This window comes from Dicentrarchus labrax, unplaced genomic scaffold (genome assembly GCF_905237075.1).
Source record: "Dicentrarchus labrax unplaced genomic scaffold, dlabrax2021, whole genome shotgun sequence".
NCBI classification, from domain to species: Eukaryota; Metazoa; Chordata; class Actinopteri; family Moronidae; genus Dicentrarchus; species Dicentrarchus labrax.
Window position 1 is genome coordinate 11,029,701 of NW_026136718.1, and position 24,358 is coordinate 11,054,058.

At 38.4% G+C, this 24,358-nt stretch overlaps 1 protein-coding gene across 3 annotated transcripts; it reads right to left on the bottom strand.

Moving 5' to 3' along the window:
- Window positions 1-32: 32 nt before the first annotated feature.
- LOC127350179 (disabled homolog 2-like) lies at window positions 33-13,589 on the bottom strand. Of its 3 annotated transcripts, none has more exons than XM_051376534.1 (10): window positions 13,547-13,589; window positions 13,251-13,415; window positions 10,309-10,448; window positions 8,289-8,387; window positions 6,748-6,879; window positions 5,711-5,791; window positions 5,571-5,618; window positions 5,392-5,454; window positions 4,356-4,446; window positions 33-1,021 (listed from the first exon to the last, which is right to left on the bottom strand). In XM_051376534.1, the coding sequence occupies exons 2-10, from the start codon at window positions 13,333-13,335 to the stop codon at window positions 636-638; spliced, it is 1,125 nt and encodes a 374-aa protein (XP_051232494.1). In that variant the 5' UTR covers window positions 13,336-13,415; window positions 13,547-13,589; the 3' UTR covers window positions 33-635. The 3 variants fall into 3 exon arrangements, with proteins under 3 accessions (XP_051232494.1, XP_051232495.1, XP_051232493.1); XM_051376535.1 differs by having other exon boundaries at window positions 13,542-13,575; XM_051376533.1 differs by having other exon boundaries at window positions 13,251-13,564.
- Between the last annotated feature and the right edge of the window lie 10,769 nt (window positions 13,590-24,358).

Here is a 24,358-nt window from a genome sequence, read left to right on the forward strand (position 1 = left end):
ATGCTGCCACCCAGTTTGTTTCATTTCTTCTTGAACAGTCAGGTTTTTTTTTATTATGTGTTTGAAAATGTACAGTTACATGTATTTTGTTCCAAAAAAAGGGGGCAGCATTAGCACATACATACATACATGTAAACAGTAAACATTGACTACCTTATACTGCAACTCTGACATGTTGGATTGTTTCAATCTTTCAGTTTTCTTGAATAGCAACAAAAATATTTGATTATATAAGCAAATAAAAGAAAGTGTCCAGATTCACACAAATAGAGAAACACGTATGAAATTACATTTTGTGCAGTTTTCAGTGAGCAGACATTTACTGTATATTTTATTATTATTGTTGTTGTTGTTGGTAGTTACATAAATAACATTAGCTGCAGAATCTTTAGCTAAAACTCACTGCTGCTGCCTGTAGACTGTTAATAATCATAATAATACTGCTGCATTAATTTAGAACTGAAAACAAAACACCCCCATCATACACCTTCCACTCAATTTTCAGTTCTCATATTACTTATGTCGGGGAAACCATCGCAGCTAAATTCTCTTGAAAATCAAATAACAATTATAACCAAATTCAATCAAATCAGAAGCCGTCACTCTATGTTCAGTTTCCAACTCTACCCAGTTCATCACAGGAGGAGATTATGGTCCAAAGTGGGGGACTGCAGAGGTCCTGTTTCTCCAGCGGGGGCATAGATGGAGTTTAAAGGGTCGACAGCGGTGGGTGAGGCGGGCGTGCTTCCACCCATCATGAATCCTGGTTGAGCGCTGTGAGCCTGAATGTGGCCGCCTACAGGGGGCGCTGCGACGCCTGCCGGCCATGCTGCCATACTACCGGGGACTGTGGGCCAGGGCGCCGCTGCAGAACCTGCCCACTGATTTCCCAGAAGCCCCTGCTGACCCCAGGGCATGGCGGTGGGAGAGTACGGGGGAGAGGAGTATGGAGAACCCCCAACTGGCTGTGTGGGGAACAGGGAGAGGATCTGAGAGCTGGAGAGCGCTGGCTGTGGAGACTCTGAGAGAAAAGAGGATAAATTAAGTTAAAACTGCTCTATTATACAGTTAAATATTAATGTTTGGTCAGACTGAACTCATTAAATATTGTCTCAGCCTGTACGATACAATATATCACAGAACTGTGATTCTGAAACGATTCGGTCCATTAATTGAACTCCAGGAAGTAACTGCATCCAGCTGCTAGTTGCCAAGAAATAGTTCAAGCACAACGTAGCTTGTCGTTTGTACATCTTCAGTTTGCGAACAAATTAAACAAACTGTCAATTATTAAGCATCAGAGACGAAGGCCGGGCTAGCTGTTTCTGCCATTTCCCATTCTTTATGCTAAGCTAAGCTAATCAAGTAGATATTAAAGTGGTATTGATCTTCTTTGATCTAAGTCTCTGCAAGAAAATAAATAAATGTTATTCCCAGAATGTGAAACTCGAGTTATTAAATATGAGGATTTTCTGCTTTTATATATTTTAAATTGAATATCTTTGGGTTTTGGATCGTTGGTCGGACAGTAAGCAATTTAAAAGGAGTCACGTTGGGCTCTGGGACATTGTGAAGGACATTAAAGATGATTACAAGTATCAGGGGATTGTTGCAATACAAACCTTTGCTCTTGTAACGTAGCACTAGTTCTCATTAGCTACGGAGCACACATGGCTTAGCTGACTCTACTGGGAGCTCAAAGGACACAGGGTAGGTTTGTTTACACGACCAGCACCGAGCACCAGAACTGGAGCCGGGTGAGACCGGTGGACGCCAGGTGATTTATATCTTCTCTGACCAGGACTCTGACGACGAAGACACGGTGGGGATCAAACCCTGGATTTGTTTAATAGAAAGTGTTTTGAAGCTTTACTGCCAACCTCTGATTATTAACTTGCTATTCTTACAATATCCATATAGTATGACCAATGTGTGGTTCATTTAGGTAAGTAAAACAAAGGCAAAGTAAACAACACCACCCCACTTTATGAACGTCACGCTGCTGCCTACTTACACACTGACTCTCTTTGAAGACAAGCTTGAACAGAAATGTTTGTTTTCTTTTATAATTTTTCCTCTACCAGCAGAGACGGAGGTTGAGAAAATCTTTCAGTGTGGGAACTCAGCATGTGTTGAGAGAGTGAATCCACCATTGATAGACAGTAAACACTGCACATTCTTCTGTCTTACTAACATTTAAACATTAACGTAAAACAACTGTGCCATGGGAATTATGTAATTCCCTACCATATATGCATCAAACATGTCATGAACACGGAGATCATGGGAAAATATTGTGTGCGTGTGCAGTGCACCTCCAGGTCAAAGTTCAGAGGCTGTTGAAGAGCATCAATGTATTTCTCCAGATTGCTGCCTGAGCCTTTGAATTTGTCTCATGATCTGAATCAGTGGTTCCCAGACTTTTCCCTTAAGGGACCTTCTTTCTGTCATTTATTAAGTTGATGACCTCTGCTTAAGGGACATATTTTATGGATATTTCATATTATATTCAAAATTGTACAATGAACCCAAACAGTGAACTCAGTAACTGTGAGAAGTTTGTGTAAAGTGAGTGATTTGGATTCATTTTTTCATCGTTCTATTAGACAATTTACTTTCTTTTACGTTTATATTTCTTCACATTAGTGAACCAGAGATATTAGCCTACTTTGTATATTTTTAAAGTTTTCTTACACCCCTTAAAATCAAGAAGGCCTCCCGACCCCTCATGAAGCTTCCCAGGTTGGGAACCACTGGTCTATATTAGGGGTCAGCAAAACATATTTGAGCGTTATATTGTTAATTTCTCACCGCAGATCAAGCAAACCGGTAAACCAGCAGCATCGAGACTCAAGACTTCACTACTTCACCACTAGTAAAATATAGAGGAAAAGTTGTCGGGTCAGTACGTAATGAATGAGGCACATTTTCTTACTTCCTTATATATTTGTGTTAAAGCCACTGGAGAGCAGTTAAAGAGCCTCATGCTGCTCCAGAGCAGGTTACCTGATCTATAATGTATTGTATATTATAGATAAAGTGCTCGGTGTTAATCTGCTAAAGACTGAATTAAAGATGTGAATGGTGTTTTGGTGAGCCGGCTTCACAACCACAGTTTCAATACCACAACGTGATGTGTGTGAACACACTGTGAAGGTGTTAATGCTCTGATTTAGTGAGAGATGCCAACAGTGAGTTGCCTTGAATGCTAGAGGAAGGAAGAGATTAATGTTTGTCTGATGGTTTGCAAAGTTTTATGACAGAACAGCCTGACGTTTTTAATGATATTTATTTGCATGATTAGGATATCAAACTGATAAACTCTGAGCCAGATGTCAGGATGAATCCCCCCTTTGATGCGATGGAAAAAAGGAAACAACAAATTTTGCCTTTTGTGGTTGTCCTTGATTTTGTGTCCACGTCTGTCAGTGAAAGTCCAAACAAGCCTACAAATCCAAACTCTCAAACCTTTGATTATCTCTAAAATAAATATTACTAAATCAGATGTGAAACAACTTCCCTTTTCTTTGCACGTAATATTTAGACTGTTACTGAATATTTGCTATGCAGAAAAAAGGGAAAATACACTTGCCAAACACAAAGAAAAGCCTTCATGTTCATAAACATCTGTAAGTATACTGATGGACATTTTTTACTATGTAAAGAAAAAAAATATAGTTTATATATATATATATATATATATAGGCTATGACATTCAAAACATTTTGAATAAAAGTTGAGAGAAACCAGGCAAGAAGGAATCATTTATTTATTATTTTGACCTGAATTAGACCATCCTTGTACCTCCACACAGGCTGTGCTCTCCCCCACTCTACATATAAAATGTTTCAGGTCACCTACGGTTAATATCTGAGTCAAGCCTCAGAGACTGCAGGGTAAAAAACATCCTGTGTCAGTTTACAGTCTCATGTTGTAACTCAGTGGTTCCCAACCTTTTTCCTTTTCTATCATTCAATAAACTGACAACTAAGTGACATATTTTATAGATATTTAATATTATATTCTAAACTGTACAATGAACCCAAACAGTGAACTCAGGAACTGCAAGAAGTTTGTGTAAAAGGAGTAATTTGGATGAATTTTGAGCGGATTATTTCCTGTTTAGAGAACTTTTTATACAATTCTCTGTCTGTATCATGTTTAACTATCATAATAGGCTTCAGATTCAGTGTTTTATTGTCCTTGATGCTTTGCCATTGTTCTATTAGACAATTTACTTTACATTTATATTCATATTTCTTAAAATCAAGAAGGCCTTGTGACCGCCCATGAAGCTTTGGCGACCCCTAGTGGGGATCCCGACCCCTGGATTGGGAACTGTTCTTGTAACTGACCTGGCTGACTGGTACATGAGGTCTGGCTGGGCATCATTGGGTCCTCCATCTGAATGGCGAAGACCTCCATCAGCTCATTACTGGAAGACGCCTGTAGAGCAACAGAAACAACAATAGGATGAATTTACATTTCCCAACATATATTTGTCTTTTTTTGTGTATTTAACTACCGAAACAACCATTTTATTTTTACCATTGCATCTCTACTGTAATTGAACCCTGTTTCTTTCATCCTGACTGCTGTGAGCATGTGAGTCTGCCCAGGCAGTGTATTCATCAGACAGATACCACACAACTGGACTTAGAGCTTGTGCTCTCAAATCTCAGTCTAATGAAGAATCACCATCTGCATACTTATCTAATCTAACTACTACTAATCATGACCGACTGGCTCCACCAACAAAACCTACGTTCTTATTTGTGAGCGATATGAACAGTGAGGCATTTTATTTGTATTTATTTATTATGTATGACCTGTGAATAAGTGGGCAGTTTGGGGCATTTTTTGCTGACTATCTTTTTTTTTTTCTCCGTAGAGGAGCTTTTCTCACAGTGTAAAGTAGTTGTTTGCTTGCAAAATCTTTCAAAGTAGCTTCTCCAGCACTGGGGGGCAATAATCAACATACAAATCTAACTAAAATATAAATACTGAGTCAACTCTTCTCATTTGGTCACATCGTTTGTGATCGCAGAAGGTGAGCAGCTAGCTTATAAACTGTCGTAAACAGTTGGCCAGTGAACTTAACACTATTCAATATTTTAATTATTTAACCCTGGTCTCTTATCTCCAGAGAATAATGACGCATGTTATATGTCAAATTCATCCATCCAAAGTTAAAAACCTTGAAAGATGTCTGTGTTTGGTGTTTGGTGTGTTTTGTCATTAAGACCATAGTTTGTAAACATGTTCAGAAACCTTCATAGATAGATAGTTAGACTTTATTAATCCCCGAAGGGAAATTGGTAATTCATACTTCAGTGTGGCTCACTGGATTAAAGCATTCACATGCTGATGATGTGTTTTTGTTCATTTTACCTGATTTAATTGTCCCGATGGAGAATCTGGCCGTGGACTGAACACTTCCTTTAAATGTGGACCCTGGAAATAACAATACGTTCAAACACTGAAGAGTTCTGTTTTGACATGTGACATCCATCATTTAGTAAAAATCTGATAAAAGATGCTGAATGATGCTTTTTTGTTGTTTCATTTACCTCGACTGGAGGGGCTGAACTGTCATTTAGAAGCAGTAATGAACTAGTCTGACAAAAACAAACAAGGAGAAAACAAAATTGAACCCAGTCTTTAGAAAAACAAAAACAAACAAACATATGAATATAAACAAACAACTGACTTGTGCCTCTGCTGGTTCCTGTGGTGTCTCTTGGTCGACAGCCTGACAAACCTCCTTGATGTCAACCAGAACCGGATCTGCCTGATGAACACAGAAAAAACACATCCAGTGCAAAGAATAACGACAGTCGTCCAGTGTTAACAGATAGTTTGTGGCGTCTTTCTGCAAGAATATGCAAGTTAACCATGATTCATAAGTGCTACTGCTCCATAAAGTGTCCTCCAGGGTGCCCTCCAGTAGAGAAAACGCGATAAACAGCCCTCCAGGGTGCAATTTCAGTGCCCAAACACATGGTTAGGGTGCATATCCTAACCCTGACTCAGCTGTTTGTTTGCCCCTGCCCCTCAAACCACTGCACTGCACAGACATTAGCTTATAGAAAATACTTGAGGGCACAAAAATACAAAAATTAAAGAGAACTTTATGTACGTTCTGTTTCTGCTGAGTTATTCAGCTGTCAAACATACAATATCTTTGTAAACTAAAGTAAGAAAGCCTTTTATTAACACGTGGAGCTCCCTGACAATCTGAGCTCACTACATGCAGATAGAGAAGAAACAAAGTTTTTCCACCGAACAAACATAACGTAATTTGTTTTTGTGTCTCTTCTCATTCAGTATGTTGTTGGAAGATACAATTATTTTACAATTTTAGCTTTATTGGCTCCTAATAGCCCAATTGAAACCACATGGTTATTATTTCCTCTAGCTAATAGTTGTTTGCTATAATCCGTTACATGTTTATTAACAGTAATGTAAATTAAAGTTAATCTTAATACTGGCAATGGGTGTTTTTCCTGTCTTTGATATAATTGTAAAAATGATTTCCTGTGATTTAAAAGGACCAAATATCATTGCTTGATGCTCATGTTAATTCCCACTTGTTGCATATGTATTATATATATTATAATTTGTCTGTAACTGACATATATACACATGCGTTTGTTCACTGCACTTCCTACAGGATCTACAACACCTGTTATCTATTTGTTATTAAGACATGCCGTATGTGTCCCATGTTGTACTGCATGTTGTTACCAGGTTGGCCATCTTGATGTAGAAGAGGCTGTAGGTGTCTTGGTGTTGGTAGACGTAGGCCAGAGCTCTGGGGTCAGACTCATCTTTCGTCAAAGAGCTGATCCTGCTCCTGTCGTGGTCATAAAGTACCTCCTGAGAAACAGACAATAAAGAGGATCTGAGCTTTTGAATTATGTTACAACATATCTAACAACTACACAATGCTGCTGAGATAAATAAAAATAATGGGGGAACAGAAAATGACCAATACTGCAAGAAAAAAAAGGGGAAATTAAGATCATAACCATAAAATCTGGCAACATTTTATGGTTATGATCTTAATTTCCCTTTTTTATCCGGTTTCATATATGTTTCTCTTTCTCTTCACCATTAACCTGATTATTGAGTTTTGGCCTTGAAACTAACAGACTAGGATTAAAGAGCTCCAAAAGAGTGCGTCTGCAGGAGCAGGAAATCAATTCATTGTAAATTAGCCTTTTTAAATGTGATGATGATGGAGAACAAGAAACAGCTTTCAACCACATCTGGACACTTTTCACCCAAAAATCTATAAAAACTAGAGAGTTACATGAAATACTAAAATTTCAGCTTTTACAAACTGTTCTTCTAACCTTTGTGAACACTTTGAAGCAAGTTCTGTAAGTGAAAATGTATGTAGCTTGCATACGTTAGCCTTGGTCATTTCTCATGTATAACGTTAATCTTTGATGTTATAATAATGACATTAACTTATCTTGTAGCTACTGATCTGTGCTTCAGAAAGCAAACTATGCAGTTAATCGAGTAACGTTCCCACATCAACTTGTTCAGTACAAAATAAAGACACCAATAAGAGCCTTCTGTATGTGTATTAGCTTTGACTGTTGAAGCGCTTATCACTACATAGATGGTCCAGCAGCAAGCAGATAGGATGGCTACTGGTGGAAGAGGTCACTACTACAACTCCTCCAATCAGGTGCTCTTCCAGCTGCGTGTTCATTCTACCTCCTGGTTATCAGCATCCAGCAAATTGGTATCACTACAACCACCTTTTGGGCCAGAAACGAAACTAAAACAGGGGCAGAAGAGGAACCAAAACTTCGACAGAGAGCACATTTTTCTTTCTTTTGCCACTAATGTTTAACACAGTATTATTATTATTGGAAGAATACATTGAGAAAATAGATATTTTGACTTCTAACTGAGATGGCATCATTTAAAATATATGTGTAGGGGACTAGACTCTCCTTTTTGTCTGTAAACTATAAAGCAAAGTACTGGGAAACAGTTTTAAAGCACTGATCAATGTCAGCTGGATAAATATTCTGCTTCACTTCCCGAAGGAATCCTGAGAATTGTCTAATTTTATAGACTAAAAAAACAAAGCAAGTGAGATCGGTGTGGTAATCCAAGCTGGGAACTGTTACGTCCACTGGAAACCCACAGTGGCTGTTGTGGTTGCACAACAGGAAAGATACACTTTGAGATTAACCATCAACCTGAGGGAGGCACTGCAGTTACAGGACAACACAATGAGGAGAGAGAGAGTCAGTGTCACTCACCCCGGACCTTTCATCCACAATTCTCAGGCCAGTGGAGGAAACCTTCAGCCAAACTCTCTGCTTGTGTCTCCCCTGTTTCCTTGCTGCTGCCTCAAAGCCCTAGATGGGGGTAAAAGAGTTCAATAGGAAGCACAGTCAGAGTGTGGTAGGGCAGAGCAGGTATCATAAAAGTGATGATCATTTATATTTATGCAACATTAGGTAACTTTTTCTACGTTCACTTTTCTGTGACCGGTAGTGTCTGTTTGTGCATTAAGTAACTTTGTGCTCCAGATCAGAGCAAGTGTTGCAGTGGTAGTCGTACGCCGGCAAATACGTGACTGATTTTGGTTAAGCTGGATCATATTTTATGGAGAAACTGTTTCTGTTGCTGTTTAGACTCAAGTCTCGATGATTTACAGAGTTTACTGATGAAGAATAAAGTAAGTAACTGCTGCAAAATGTAGCTGCTGTTACCTAGTAAGATGTGCAAAGAGGACCAGGGCAATGTAACCAGGCTCAGCAGCTTCTACAGACGTAGTGTTCGCTAAAGGCGGAGGCAAAGAGACTGAAGCGGACAACGGAGGAAGGTAATGCGAGAAAAGGAGAGAAAAGCTGACAAACAAAAAGTAAATGTGGCTTATAGTCGTTGGCGAGACCTCTTGCTGTTGGACTAGTAAGTGATATCAGCTGGCTTTCTGTGTCTTGTGTTGTTGCACTTGCTTGATTTTTGTGTAATCATAAAAAGCTCAATTACAACTGTAACTTAACTTCAATAAACACCCGAATGTTTGTGTAATGACACTGTAAACTTAATCTAGATAAGATAAGTGCAGCTCTAAAAGAGTTTGGAGGATGGTGAGTTTTTTTAGCCAAAAATATAATAATAATAGTTGATCTGTTGGCCTACTATAGATATATTTCCTGGCTTGAGAGAGGGACCATGTATACAATTTGACAGCTTGTCTATACTATTTGAATCCTAGAAGACTAAACATAATTTTCAGTAAAGCCCCTATGTACACTATCAGCAACCTTTAAATGATGCTGTTAACACCATAGCAACATGTACTACAGTCTGCCACAGTGTCTCTTTTGATCACTGGGAGGCATCAAAATCTGACATTTTCATATTAAACATAGTGGCTATGTGGCAACAATAATTTGTTAGTACAATATTAAAGTAAGGTACTCGTTGGACTGTGGCTAACTATTTTCGGATGACACTGATTCAACCTTCAGTTCCCTTGAGTGTTCAGCCTCTGTGGACCATTAGTTAGTTTTTATCATTCATCATTTTTTCCGTATTTTTCTAAGCTGTTGCATACTGATAGATACAACTTGCTCGTGCAAAGTCCTGTGAGATTAGACAGCCCGAAGTCACTGACATGCCAGGAGTGAGCAGGATGTCAGAGATGTCAGAGGTCCCTTTTTCCACAGCAAGAATTTTCCCACAATCCCCATTTTATTTGCTAAAGTTTATACATACATGGCCCTACTTTATACTTTATACATACTTTATACCCCCTTGTAAGTTATGGTTATTGTCTTAAAACATTGAATCAAATTAGATTTAATGTGGCTCTTTTGAACTAAATTCATTACACATATTAAATACAAACTACTTGTTTTACCCCCTTAACTCCTCAGTAGCTGTATGTAAAGTTAACTAATTAAGGTTGAGCCAACATGCACAACAGCAGCACTCTGACTCTGTTTGACCTGAATGGAACAAACCTTAATAAGTATAATTGGTTGTGTTTACCCTACTGTTTCACATCAAAATGTCTGCTGTGAAAAAGGCCTATTGTAGGTTTATTTAAGTATAGATCTCCAGTACTCTACCCTGCCACTGCTCCTGAATCGAGCCATAACAACCACTGACGACACACCCGTTATTTGATATAGATGTGATGTTTGTTTTTAATTTTATAAATAAAATGACTGTCAGGGGACAAAAACATCATCTCGCAGACTGATTTTTTAATTAAGAGAAGGTTGAAAAGGTTGAGTTGATATTGGCGGCGGAGGAAAAGAATACCTTCAGCTTCATCATGGAGTCCCAGCACATCTTTTCCCCCTGGGCGTCGGGTACCGAGTCCACGCCAATCAGCTTTGCTTTGTAGCGAACCCCGTCTCCGAGGAAACGGGAGGTTGCGTCAGTGGGTGTCCTGGGTGCTCCTGGGAAAACATGAAGAGGGGAGATAAAAGGGTCAAACCATGAGGACAAATCTGTTTGACTGTGGTGTGTGAATCTGTGTGAGAGCGAGGAAATAAGCGTCTGTGTTTATTTGTGTTACTTAGTTGTGTCTTAATTATGTTTGTAGGTCATAATTTAATCAAAATACGTGTGTATTTGTGTTTTTAGTATGTGTGTGTTTGTAAATGGATAATCAGTACAAGGATGTTAGCGTTATTATGTTCGTAATGTGTGTGTGTGTTTGTAAGCAAATTGCTGAGCGAGCTTTTCACTGATCCTTGGTCAATGTTTGATCTCATTTCCTGGAATGAAAACAGCAATTTAGTGATTATGGAAATGTCAGTATGTGTCGCCTCAAACAAAGGTCGCCTCTTAAAACAGTCTGGCTTGCGTTATGTAACAGTTTACTGGCTGTTAGTCACTGTTTAGTTGCATGTACAGCACAAAATACACGTGTGTCAGTCAATGACCTGAACTGGTGCCAAATATCCAGTAAAAACCCTTTGTGAAACTCTGGTTGCTAGTTTGATGACAGTAAACTGGGAAATCAGCCAATAAAATCCCAACGTTATATTTTCACTCAACTCTCCCATTATGCCCATTTGAGGTAAGCTGATATTGGCTTTGTGTGGGTAAAACTTCTGCTGACGAAGTTCAACTTTAAGTAGTTCACTTCCTCCTGTGACAGATGAGGAGAAAACAAATCTCTCTCAGGTTATGTGGAGAAACTCTGTGGACTTAAGTTGGCAGAAGAAACTGCAATAAAAGTCTGATGATACATGATACGATTGAAACAGTGGCTGCTCAGACAGCATTCCTGCATGGTTATCTCACTGCATTGTGTTATGTTTTACTCTTTAATTCACTGATGTTTACACCTTAAATAATGGGATTTTTTTGTGCAAGAACTCCCAATATCGGGAAAAGTAAAACCCTTTGAGCTCAAACTGGCTGATTGTCGAAGGTGTTGTGCTGTATGATGATGGAGTTTGAGGTGTCTAGCCAGTTTGCTTTTTAAAGAATTGATATGTATTTTTAGTCTTTATTATTTCTTTGGTCAGACATAAATGCCCGTCTCTGTCCTTAAAAAGGTCGGTGGATAAAACCAGTTAAAATGGTTGGTTAAACAATATAAAAAAAAATCTTTATCAGTCTATCAAAGTCTGATGTTGTACGTCACTTGAATTTTGTCAGTAAACAAAACCAAACTAGACTAAAAGCAATATCCCACAAACCAAGCAGTTATAGCACAGGAAAACAACTGCATGATCTAAATACAGTGATTTGTCTTGGCTCCAAAGACATCTCTTGATTCCTGATAGTCCCACAAAGCCCCCTGAGAGGTTTTTATCAACTCTTTTAAAAAGGTTTCTCTAGACTTTTGTTCCCCTCTTTTCGAAAAACACACTTGAGGTCACTTTTAGAGCACTGATATATTAATGAACTACAACAACAATTTGACAAGAAATATTTAGCAGGAGACGTAAAATAGCATCCTGGATTACAGGATACACTTTAAAACCAGGTCCACTGACACTGCAGAGTGGACCTGGTCCCACGTGTGAGCACTTCAGGGTTATTAAAAGATCTCGGTTTCAGTTCAATGACTGTTTCAATATTATGTGACGTGGTCCAGAATCTTTTCATGACCTCAACCAGGTTTCACGCTTTAGTTGCTACGAGTAGATATATTACAAGAGCAGCACCAAACCCATGTCTTTACGATTTCCCTTTTTTTGACGTACTTATTTTCAGCCTGTTACATTTTAAACAACGTCTCTAAAGTGTTTTATGTAAGGTATATAAAGCTGTTGTACACGACAAATGAACATGAATTACTTACTTTACCTTTGACCTGACTCTAAACTCAAAAACCAACCAAAGTAAGGTCAGAACACATCTGACTTCAGAAGCTTTATTAACTTTTACAATCCTTGTGCCCGTATTTTATTGTCAAAGTATGACTACTGCGAGTTCACTGCTGGTTTTTATGGGAACACAATGAAATACAGTCCGACCCAAAGCGAATGCATTCTCATAAAACCATCATTGCTCAACACGTGATCTACTTGTTCAAGTTGGAAACATGTAAAGGATTTCTGGTAAGACTCTTCTGTACCTCAAAGAGTGACATCAACAGTGTTTATCAAACAGCTGGAACAGCTGGAGCAGCTGGACACCCTCCAGAGGTGCATGAAGGTGGAAGGAGAACAAAACAAACAGTGTTACCTGAAAATGCTCCAATTTCCCAAATATGAACAAACTAAGGGGACCAGGGGACATACTGTACTTCACCAACAGTATTTAGAAACACACACGTACAAACAGTACAGTGCACAGACTGCGTCATTTCAAAATTATATATCCAATTGCCAACAAACTCTTTTTACAGAGTGACTCTCTTAAAAAACACTGAGCAATTGAGGATAATTTGTTATATTAATCAAAGAGGTACTTCAGTGATTTAGTATTGAACCTCGACAGAAAATATCAAAAAGAAAAGTCAAAATCAAAGCAGCAGATGCTGAGATATCCTGACATATACTGTATGTTCAGACTGCAAGATTGCATACAAAGTGAATGGAAAAGCCACAATTATAGGCCAATTAGATGGCAAAAAGTTGTGCGAAAACATTTCTGCACAAGTTTTAATGTAGTCATTAAGGAATTGCAGTAGTCCACCAAACTGTGTCTGAAGAGTGGGTAAGAAACTGTGCATTCAGCAGGTTCTGAAACGTTTCTCCTTAGGTCATAGCTGATCAGCAGCAGCCGGGCACTTGTACCTCTTGTGCTGGAGGAGAGCCAGGTCCTGACAGCAGTTTGGCTCGGGGCAGGAGAACTCCCAGCCGCCTGCTCCGTCTCCATCATGACGACGTCTGTTTGGAAATTCAAGGCTGGGGTGCTCAGGATGCAGAGAAAACAATGTGGCTGTCACATGAGTTCGGCAGCTTGAGAGGAAGACAGCGGGGCGGTTGATGTACAGAGAAACCCAGAATGTCAGACATTCAAGAAAAAATAAAATTGAATCTGTGTTTTTGTTCTTTAAAAAGCAGAAGACAAGTTGTTTGGTCTACCTCACCTGCTGGGAGTGTGTCTCTGCACTAACCCCAGTGCTTGGCTCGACTCAACACATAACTTCTCAGAGTCAAAGGTCAGGCTGTAGACTCACTGGTGATATATTAACATCCGCTGGGAGGCCCAAATACATGGGAACTCTGATCGAAGGACTAAAGAGGCTCCAGCAGGAAGGACAGTCAGATGGTGCTGGCCCTTTCCGAGGATAACTGGTAGGTCATGTGTTTCCCTCATGGAGAGTGTGGGTAGTATTTTCTTTAAATAACAGCCGAACCGCTGCCGGTGTGCCAAAAAATCATCCAGCTCGCTGAAAACCTCTGCAGGAAGGTTGGTTGAGAGAAAGCAGGAAACAATAAATGCCGATAAAGCGCCGTTAAAAAACAAACAAATATTAAATCTTGAGGTAGCACTTTTATGGGAAAAAGTTAATCTTGCTCCAGAAATAACTGTACTTAATGATAAAGTTATGTCATTCCTCTTGTTCACACAGTCTTAAATACAAATGTTAGTTACTTTGTGGGCAAAATGTAGTATACTGTACTTCAATCTTCATGTTTTTAAAGGGGTTTTTCCATTGATTTAGTGTTGCATATTCACCATAAAGTTTGGGAACAGGTACTAAGGCTGAACTTAAAGGTCCAGTGTGTAACATTTAGGAGGATCTATTGACAGAAATGGATTATAATATTCATAACTATGTTTTCATTAGTGTCATCATGTGAATATAGTAATCATTATGTGTTTGTTACCTTAGAATGAGCCATTTTTATCTAAATGTATAGCACCTTTTTAGTCTTCCAAAAAAACTTAACACTACACCCACATTAGTCCTTTCACACACATTCACACAGTGATGGCAGAGCCCATCAAACAGACACTAGCTCATTCATTCACATTCACACACCGATGACACAGCAGCCGGGGGAGCACTGGCTCTAGATAGGGTTGTTTTGCAGCCACTGTAGTTTCTCCTTGAACACTGTACACTGCTATAAAAAAAAAAAATTCAAATAGGGTCGAGTCTCCCTCTCGTCTGTTTCGTCTCATGTTAGACGTAACATTGTTTTTGTCTGTCGTGCCTGATCTACACCGGTCTTCAGTAACAAGCCTGTTTTTGAAAATGTAGGAGTAAAAAGCACAGATATTTGTGTAAATATGTAGGTAAAGTACAGATACATGAAAAAAAAACTACTTAAGTACAGTAACAAAGTATTTGTATTTAGTTACTTAGCCTGTTTAGTGTAATACCCCTGTGCTAAAGAATATAATGATTTCAGGCCGGTTGCTTTGACCCGTGTGGTGATGAAATGTATGGAATTATGGTGAGCAAGCCTGAGAGTGCACACACACACACACACACACACACACACACACACACACACACACACACACACACACACACACACACACACACACTACCAGCCAGTGATTGGCTCATTTCTAATGGGAGGACTAACCAATGGGAGCAACCCCCCGGTCCCCTCACCTCCAAGCAACATACCCCCCTTGCTAAGGACACTGCTGCAGCCCCCCCCCAACCATAACTTAGTCTGGGGGATGTGTTTTCAGAGACAGATGCTACTGAATGAAATATTCATAATATAGGAATACTACATGCAGCAGTGTGTCTCTATATGATCATGAAGATGGCACTATACTGATATATATATATATATATATATATATATATATAAGTATTTATACCATATAGTTGAGACAATTACATATCCAAGATGAAACTGACAGAAGGCCGCAGATTCAACAACACAAACCGGCGTATTTTTTTCCCCCTTTGTGCTAAGCTAGCGTCATATTTACAGCACATATGAGAGTTGAGTCAATCTTGGCAAAGAAAACAAATAAATGTCTTTCCAAAAATATCAAAGTATTCCTTTAAGTTAATGATTTGAATTCTTCTTCCACCAACACTTTCTCCTTTGAGACATAGTCAGACATGTGCCCCAGAGGGCTGAAGAGAAAGTGGCTTCTCCTCCGGAGGGATTAAAATGCAAGGGCTGCAATTTCTTGAACAAATGTTTATGAACTGTATCACTTGTGACACGATATTTAGGAAAGAGGCTCCTCTGCATGTAGAAACATTTTCTCAGGAAGCAAAGCTAATTTGTTGAAAACCCCCAGAAACAGGAAGAGATTTATGTCAGATTAGACACGGCTTTCCCCAAAAGCTCCTCTAAATGAGACAGATTCTTTTAAAGTCGGAATAATACTCAAAACCAGAATATTTAGGTCAGTTGGCAGAACGGTGGAGAACTTTGGTAACCTGAAGACAGGAAATACTATATTTAATCCACTTGATCAGTACATCTGTAGCAAACACCAAAGACAGAAAAGGGTCATGTAGATAACTGCCATCAGTTTCCTTTTTCCAAAAAAACAAGGGTGAATAACAATTACAGTGACAGTGAATGTCTTTTGATACACTATCGAACTGCCATGGAAGTGTTTGCTTGTGGAGTGCCCTTGCCAAAATCCTCAAATTCACCAGAACCTGGCCAAAGGGAAGCCTCAACTCAATGCAAATCAAGCTGGATTTCAGACTCATGTTAGTTTGGACTATTTGGTGTTCTGATCGTTTTAGACATTATTCTTGTGTCATGTTGATAATTGAGACACTGTTGATTAAAAGTCATTCTAGAGCGTCAGCAAACAACTGCAATATGACCTATAATATGACATGCTGATGATCATATTTACAGTTAATGCAGTACATGGCTCACTCATTACTTTCCAAATAATTGACCAGAATGATGACATACGCACACTAACTGATGACAGTACAAGCAAATTCATCAGGAGCTCTCCAACATTTTGATTTGAACGAGTTTGTTTGTTTATTCTGACTAATGCGGTCAAGTGTTTCCCACATCTGACATCATACGATCAAGGACAAGAAATCTGCATGAAAACCTCCTAAGCCCAGTTTCTTGGTTTTCCACGTTCAAATTTAAACTGAAGGATTACATGTTCCTCTGTGAGTTGTGGAAACTTAGTGACCTCTTGAGCGGATGAAAAATATTCAAAACCTCACTGGAAAATGTTTATATACAGTTAAGTTTTTGGTGATTAGAGGTTTTTATCTGAAAAGAAAAAAGTGAAGGTTGTTGGCAGGTTTCTGGGTTTTAGTATTGTCTTTGAATGTTTTTACATTAACTGCAATTTTAACATGTTAATAACTTCACAGAGGCAAATTCTCACTGTTATATCACTGACATGTTTGCAAATGAGAAATGTGAGTCTAAACATCGTCCAGGAAGTTATAGGAAGTTTATTGGGAACCTGATCTGAGTCCTTTAATACTGGAGCAGGATCTTTAGGAACCGATTCTGATGATGAAATAATTTGCTTTATTTTAGCAGATACTGATCCATTAAAATATACCTATAGATTTATATATGTATAATTTTAGTGTCTACTGTATGTGCAAAATTAATGCAAAAGTCATGTGAATTAAAAGTTTGTCTTAATGAAGGCCTTTTTTCTTTATCTCCCGTCTCTAAATAACCGTCAAACTTTAATGTTTTATTATGTAAATAGCCTACTCAGTCTTTGTCAATTGGCCATAAAAAAAAAAAAAAAAATCAGATGTTATCTTTCATATTGCATGATTGCATTGCAGGAAGTTAATAAATAAATATGTGGCCTCGTGTTTCTTGCTGTTAATTTATATTGTAGATTATGTACAAGACAGGGGGCCTGCACCACAAAAAGAGATTAAAGGGTTTGCCAGCTATCTTTGGGCTTTACACACAGATTTTCCAGTAACATGAAGTTGGGTCATTTTTAACCCGGGGCAGATCACCATGGTAATATGCTATAAGGGTAACCTGCTTCAGAACAGGTCAACTTCAGAGCATCAGATCAATACCTTTACCTTTGCTTGTTGTTGAAGTTTACAGAGCCAGTTAATAACCAGCTTCAGTTATCCTGGATCACCAATGTCAGGCTCAAGCCAGGTAACTCAAAGAGAGACACTTCCTAAAATCTCTCAATCCAGCCCAGTTAGAGAACGACACACTAATCTCCAAACTTCCATTTTTATCAAATCCTTGAAAAGCCTGTTGTGAACCAGCTCCTGAAGCTTTGACAAAATTCAATCTGGTTTTTGCCAAAAGCATAGCACAGAGACAGCATTAGTGTCTAATGACATTTTATGCAGTAAGAGAAAGGTAAAAACTGACATTTCTGGTACGGCTTTAAACTGGTTTCACTCTTATTTGACTAATAGGTACTTTAATGTTTGCATAAGCAATCATGTGTCCTCCTCTACTCCCCTGCTTTGTGGTGTCCCTAAGGGGTCAGTTCTTGGTCCAGTCCTATTCTCAGTGTACATGCTTCCTCTGGGTCATTTGTCGAGCCGCTTCCAAGATGTGTCGTACCACCGTTATGCCGACGATACACAGATCTACTTCTCTGCTGAACCCATTAACCTGAATCACCTGTCCTCCCTCCATGATTGCTTAGCTGCCACTAGAGACTGGATATCTCTCAGTTTATTGGACCATTACACACAAATATCAAACCCACCGCTAAGAATCTTGGTATCATCTTTGACCATCATGTTACAAAACTTTTCCAGTCCTGTTTTCCTCTTCTAGTGATTTCAAACAATTAATTCACACCTTAATTTCCCCCTGTCTAGATTACTGTAATTCCCTCTACACAAGCCTCAGTCAAGCTTCCTTGAATCATTTGCAGTTAGTACAAAATGCAGCCACCAGACTTTTAACCAGAACCAGACGTCGTTTCCACTTCACTCCTGTTCTCGCGTCTCTCCATTGGCTTCCTGTAACATTCAGGATCAACTATAAGATCCTGCTGACTATATATAAGGCACGTCATGACCATGAGTTAGATTTTAGATATCCTTGTTCCTCATTACACTCCTTGACCACAGCGCTTCTTAAATCTTTATCCGTCCCCGCTCTGACTGTGTCTTTGCTGTTTTAGCTACAGCAATGTGTAATCTTCTTCCCCGATCAATCAGATTTGCTGAATCATTGGACTGTTTTAAGCAGCTCCTTTAAAACCCACATCTATAGGGAAGCCTAGTTTTTATTCATCCATAGGTTAGTATTTATATGTTTGTGTATTTATATATTTATATGTAGTGTATGTATACGTTTATAAATAAAGCTTTACTTACTATGTCGAACTGTCTTGCTGATACAGCCCTCGCTGACAATTACTACAAGCACAACTTTGAAATGTAGTAAACACACAAACTTAACCCAAACTTGTTTAAAACGCAGTATTTGTTCCTCTAAGCCAGGTACTATCACTGAACTCCCACCTGCTTACTGTAAATAAAAGTATAGTCTAAAGTTTAGACTCTAAACCCCTGAAATATAAATGGCTGCTGGGTAAAGTTTAAACACACAGGAGAAGTGTTTATTTAAAATCATTAACAGTTTACATTTATAGTACAGTAGCAACGTTAAACAGAGCACATAGGATACTGTGTTATTTCTCTAACACGTTGTCTTCTCAAATGTTAACTTTTTTTTTTTTTCCAGTTTCACAACAATGAATGGTGTAAACACAGTAAGTTGTTCCACTGTCAGATTATTCCCTGTGGATGACAAAACTAAACACACCAACAGCTCCGGCATCTGTTGACCAGATTTGCAGTAAAATATCCAAGATTTAGTTGTATGTATGAATTTATCTGGCAATTTTTGATCAGTTGGTCTATTGTTCAGTCCAGACAGTAATATGTCTACTATTTGTGTCACTATCAGATCCATTGTCTTCAAATATTGTACATTCATGGTCCCCAGAGGATAAATCTGACTGATTTTGGTAGGACTGTCCCCTTTTAGTCGAGTAAACTGTTAGTCGATGAGAAGAGTCTTAGTCGACGCACGTTTCACTTAGATATTCACAGAAAAACAAAAGCGGCGTCAAACGGACTGCGATGTCGAAGTACCGGGGGAGATTTGTTTTACACCACAAGCTTTAGACTGCCGGGAAAGCCTGAGTGGGGCAACGGAGCCTGGCTGACACCGGGCAGCAACACAATCAGAGGACTCACGGCGTTTGCGTGTGGAGGTGGTACATTTAAATATTTAAATTAATATGATAAACGTTCGACAGTCAGTCGACTATTGGCTTTAACTAGTCGACTAGGAAACTCTTTAGTCGAGGTTCACGTTTGTATTTCCGAGGAAATTGTATTAACAACTTACAAACTTGAAATAATAGACTTTTGTGTTCCCTTGAGGATGATTTTGCTTTGTTTATTTAGCAGTTGGAACAAACAATCAGCACTAACACATGTGAACACAAACAAAACCATGGAGGCAACTCCAGGAGAAATTCATTGGAAAGAGAAACCCACCCATGCAGAGTTTGATATCTGATGACGATATCCTTAAGCACACACCCATGAAGAGACGGATGCAATAAATGATTAAACAGAAAACCACCTTCCTGCTCTTTTTTTTTTTTTTAAGTCAGGGAACTTGTCCCTGGAGGTTGATGGATTACCAGGAAGCAGACAGGGGTGATCTTTCTTCCTGTAAGTGCAGGACGTATTAAGTATTTGACCATCATTAAATGTACAGTTTGGATATTGAGCCACAGCTCTTATCTTTATTCTTATCTTATCATTTAGATATATCATATAAGTCACACAAGTTAAGTAAAAGTGAAAAGGAAGTACAGTATTGCTTTCTAACACTGTTACACCCCCATGATGGCCGAGAGGCTGAAAGAAATATGAGCTGCATGTAAGTTAGAAAGGAGTTTTATTCTATTTGAAGTGGATTAGAAAACACAGGAGGAGGAAATTGGTCAGCGGCTTCCCGCATTTTAAGAATAACTCCTGGAATTAAAGCGCTGCAGGACTTCAGCGGTTTTCCTTTTGTTTGGTTTGCCGCTCCGTCAACGAATACCCTGAGAGACCTCATCGTCTACGTCCTTGGAAATCAGCTTGATTTTGATTCTGATATCAAAATATTTTTTGACACAGGTTCAGTGGCACACGCAGCATTTTAATCCCAGAACTTTCTAATTAAATATTAGATCAAAATGGTTGTTTTACCTTAGAATCAAATGAACGTTAAATCAGCGGCCAATGAGTAATTGTCATTACTGCTACACAAACGGAGTGAATTAGTGGTTTTAATCTGCTCCAACAGTGTCATTTTCTGATTTATGTAAGAAACAGATGAATGTGTCAGAGCCTCTTATGAAAACTTTTATTGTTCCTGATAATTGTTTATACTATACTTTTGTTTCCTACTCCCACACTGGGCCGAGGCACAATAACTTCACCACTTGATGTTAATTAAAATACCAGCTGTGAACAAATTATCAGTCTCTTTAATTTAAAGACAGAAAGTTGTCTTGTTTCTCTGAATGCATGACGTCGCTCATGTTCTCTGGTAACATGATGGAAAGAAAATGTGGCAAGTGTTTCTTTGACGTCACCCGACAACATGAAGGGGCCGCTGTGAAGCTCAGTGTGGTCAGCTCTGGCTGTCGCCATTTTGGCAGTCCCGACTACGTAGTCTCCTGGCTAATCCAAAAATAAAAAATAAAAAAATCGTGTTTACCCTACAATTTCATGTAAAAATGGCTGTTAGAGTTGGACCCTGGTATTATTCTGTATCTGATTTAATGAGGCTGATGCTAAGTGTGGTAAGATACCAAGAAAATACCACATGCACAATAGAAACTAATTAAAACATTTCAGATGGCTGGTTGTGATTAAATGCAAATGGAAACTGTCTCGTCTCCTGCCAGTTTATTAGATTAACACAACAGTTGCTGCTGCTTGATTAGCAGCTTATAGAGATTCAGCATTGTAACTCCTGGATGCCATTTAAGCAACATTATTGCAACAAGCAATTCAATTCTTTAATGTTGAGAACTTTGTGATTTTAGTTTCCCGTGCAGATTTTTAATAATCGCAGCTCGCCAGTATCACTTCAGTCGGTTTCTTAGTTTTTGTCCACTTGTGATGTTTAATCGATGTCTTATTCTTAAGGAATTTCTTTTTCATATGCTATTGACTGGACTGAGTTATAACATCTGGCTTACACTTGACTTTAATTTCATTAATGCTTTTAATACACAGGGGATCATCTTGACCCACTTCCAGTGAAGGACAGAGTTTATTTTCCTTCCTTCCCAAGTCTCAGAATTCCTGTCAAACCAAATACTTTTACATGTGCGTTCGGTGGAAGAGAATCGTCATAAGAATTTGTTGTAATTTTTGGATTCTCCGACTGTTAGTCTTTATACTCCATTTCAGATGTGTCTAATGGCCACTTATGGTTGGCCCTCAATTCCCTTCTCCCTTCTGATTTTATCAGCGCACAACAAAAATAGACAAGAGGGCCAGGAAAGTAATGTTGTCTGAACTGTCTGGTGAGGACAGACTATACTGTTGTGCAATACAAATAGTGTTTAGGGAGGAATTTGAGCTTAGGTTGAGTAGATAACACTTTCATGCGTTTCATTATCTTTAAAGTTTAGAATATTGTACACGATAAATAACTGGACAGATTTAGCTGTTTTGACATTTGACAGCTGGTTCTTTTTGGGTGCACACAATTAAAGAACTGTCAATTTTGATAGCATTATTAGGTTCATTAATTTAGGTTATTTTCTTTGAGTTACCAGTTCCTGGGTGTCGCTGCTGGAGGTGTTTCTTGGCCGTCAAAGGAAGTAGTGGCTGAATCAGACCTGTTTCAAAAGGAGTTGGGCTGATAATTGGGTTGCACCATGTTAACATGCATCGTGGAGAGAGGCGAGTGTTTTGTCCTAGTTTGAGTTTTGTTATTTCTTTGATAATTATGCTTTGATATTAGCGTTTCAGTATTTCTTCTTAGTTTATATTAGACTGCGTTATCTTGACATTGTTATTGTCTGTTGTTCAAATGTTACGTTTTAGTCTATTCCCCACGTGTATCAGAGTGGCCTAATCTGCCGCTATTTAAGTTCCTTCAACATCTTAATTTAGTTTAAGTTAATGTAGCCTGAGTTAAATTCTGTTTAGGTGACCTTTTATGGGCCCAGAATGTTAGGTTTTGTAAATTGGTTATTTTCATATTTTTGGTGAATAAAATGACTCTCTGGAAAATGTACCTCAGACTCCTCATCCCTGCCAACTCGGTCCCTTACAGAAACATTATAAACTGTTATTTTTATTTATTTTCCACAGGATTTTGTCTTATCAATTTTGTGCAATTGAAGGATTCTGATGCTGGCACATCTTTTTATGAGATTGTATGCAGGGATTTAATTAGGGAGTTCTTCCTCCAGTCTTTGTGTTTCTGTATCCCTGGTGAATATTTAATACCACTGGAAAGCTTCAGGTCAAAAAACAACCCTACTTCTGCTGAAGTTAGAGACGATATCTGCTACCATCTCATCTCTCCCTCAACTGACCTTTCTTCCCCTCTGCTCTTAATGATCTCTTATGGCCACATTTGAGACTCATGAGTGATAGGCTCAAGTCCAAAGAGGAAGAAAAGGGCAGGTATTTGGAAAAATGTCTGAAGATTGGAAATGACTGTTTGCAATTAAATCAGCATGTATTGCTGCCATTCCCTGTAAGGGATGATAAACAGGGGATTTTTTTAAAGAGGGTTTCAGATAATATCAAAAGTTAAAAACCTATTAGAGGCACATGTACACACCCACAAGGGCACCAACTTTAACCAAATCTCACGTACACTCCCACACACTTAACTACACCCAGAGCCTCACTGCTGAAGTGATCTAACATGGAGCTGTTTTCACTTACACTGGACAGCGGATTTATAACAGCGCAGGTAAAACAATTAAAATAGTTACACATACCAGAGCAGGGTTCACCACCTTAAAAACATCAAATCTTTGGGACAAAAATAAAATGACAAATTAAAACAATTTAAATTACCAGATGAAGTGAAAGCAATGATGTAACACAAAAGTGTTGATATTAGGGTAGCAGTCGATTCATTGATTAAGAAAGAGTGAAAGGACAACAATTTAGGTCGTTAAAATAAAGAAGTGTTTGCTGGTTCAGTCCTCTCATGAGGATTACAAATGAAAGGACACAAATAAAACGCATATGTAGTTACATTATATTAGATTGATTTTTTTGCTTTATTTTCATTGTATGTACAAGTGAAGTATTAACAAAATGAAATTTAGCATTAAACCTGAAGCAAAATGTGCATATATGTATATAGTGGAAATATATATAGAATAAACAGTAAGATATGAATAAAATTAGGTATCAGGAGCACTTTCAGCCACGGACTGAGAGCCTCAAGTGGTTTGGAGGCACGTTTGTACCATCAGCCATCAGACTCCACAACACCACAATACTCAGCGTCAAGTGGCCCTCACTTTTGTGAGGTTTGACGTGCAGTTACCCCCACTTGAAAAGGCAGCTTGCTTCAGAAGACTTTTTAACTGGAATTCACTCAATGACAAAGATTTATCTTTTTTTTATTTGAAAGTTGCGGAGGCCAATAGCAGGTGAAAAACCTTAAATACAAACAGTCTTTAAGAAAATGTAGAAACCATAATGAATCACCATAATCCAAACTCAAATACTTAATTTTTTACCTACTAGAAACTAATCTCAAATTAGTAAACTAACATTTAAATTACCAAAAATAAATTAAACACATTTTAAAGCACTGTTTGATGATGATTTTAACTTAATGATCTTTAGCAGCTTTTACCTCTTTTAAATACAAATAAATCACATTTATCAAATTACTTTTACCGTGACTACTTTTTAAGTACACCACATTTCTTAACCCATATATAAATTATATCACATTTTAACTTT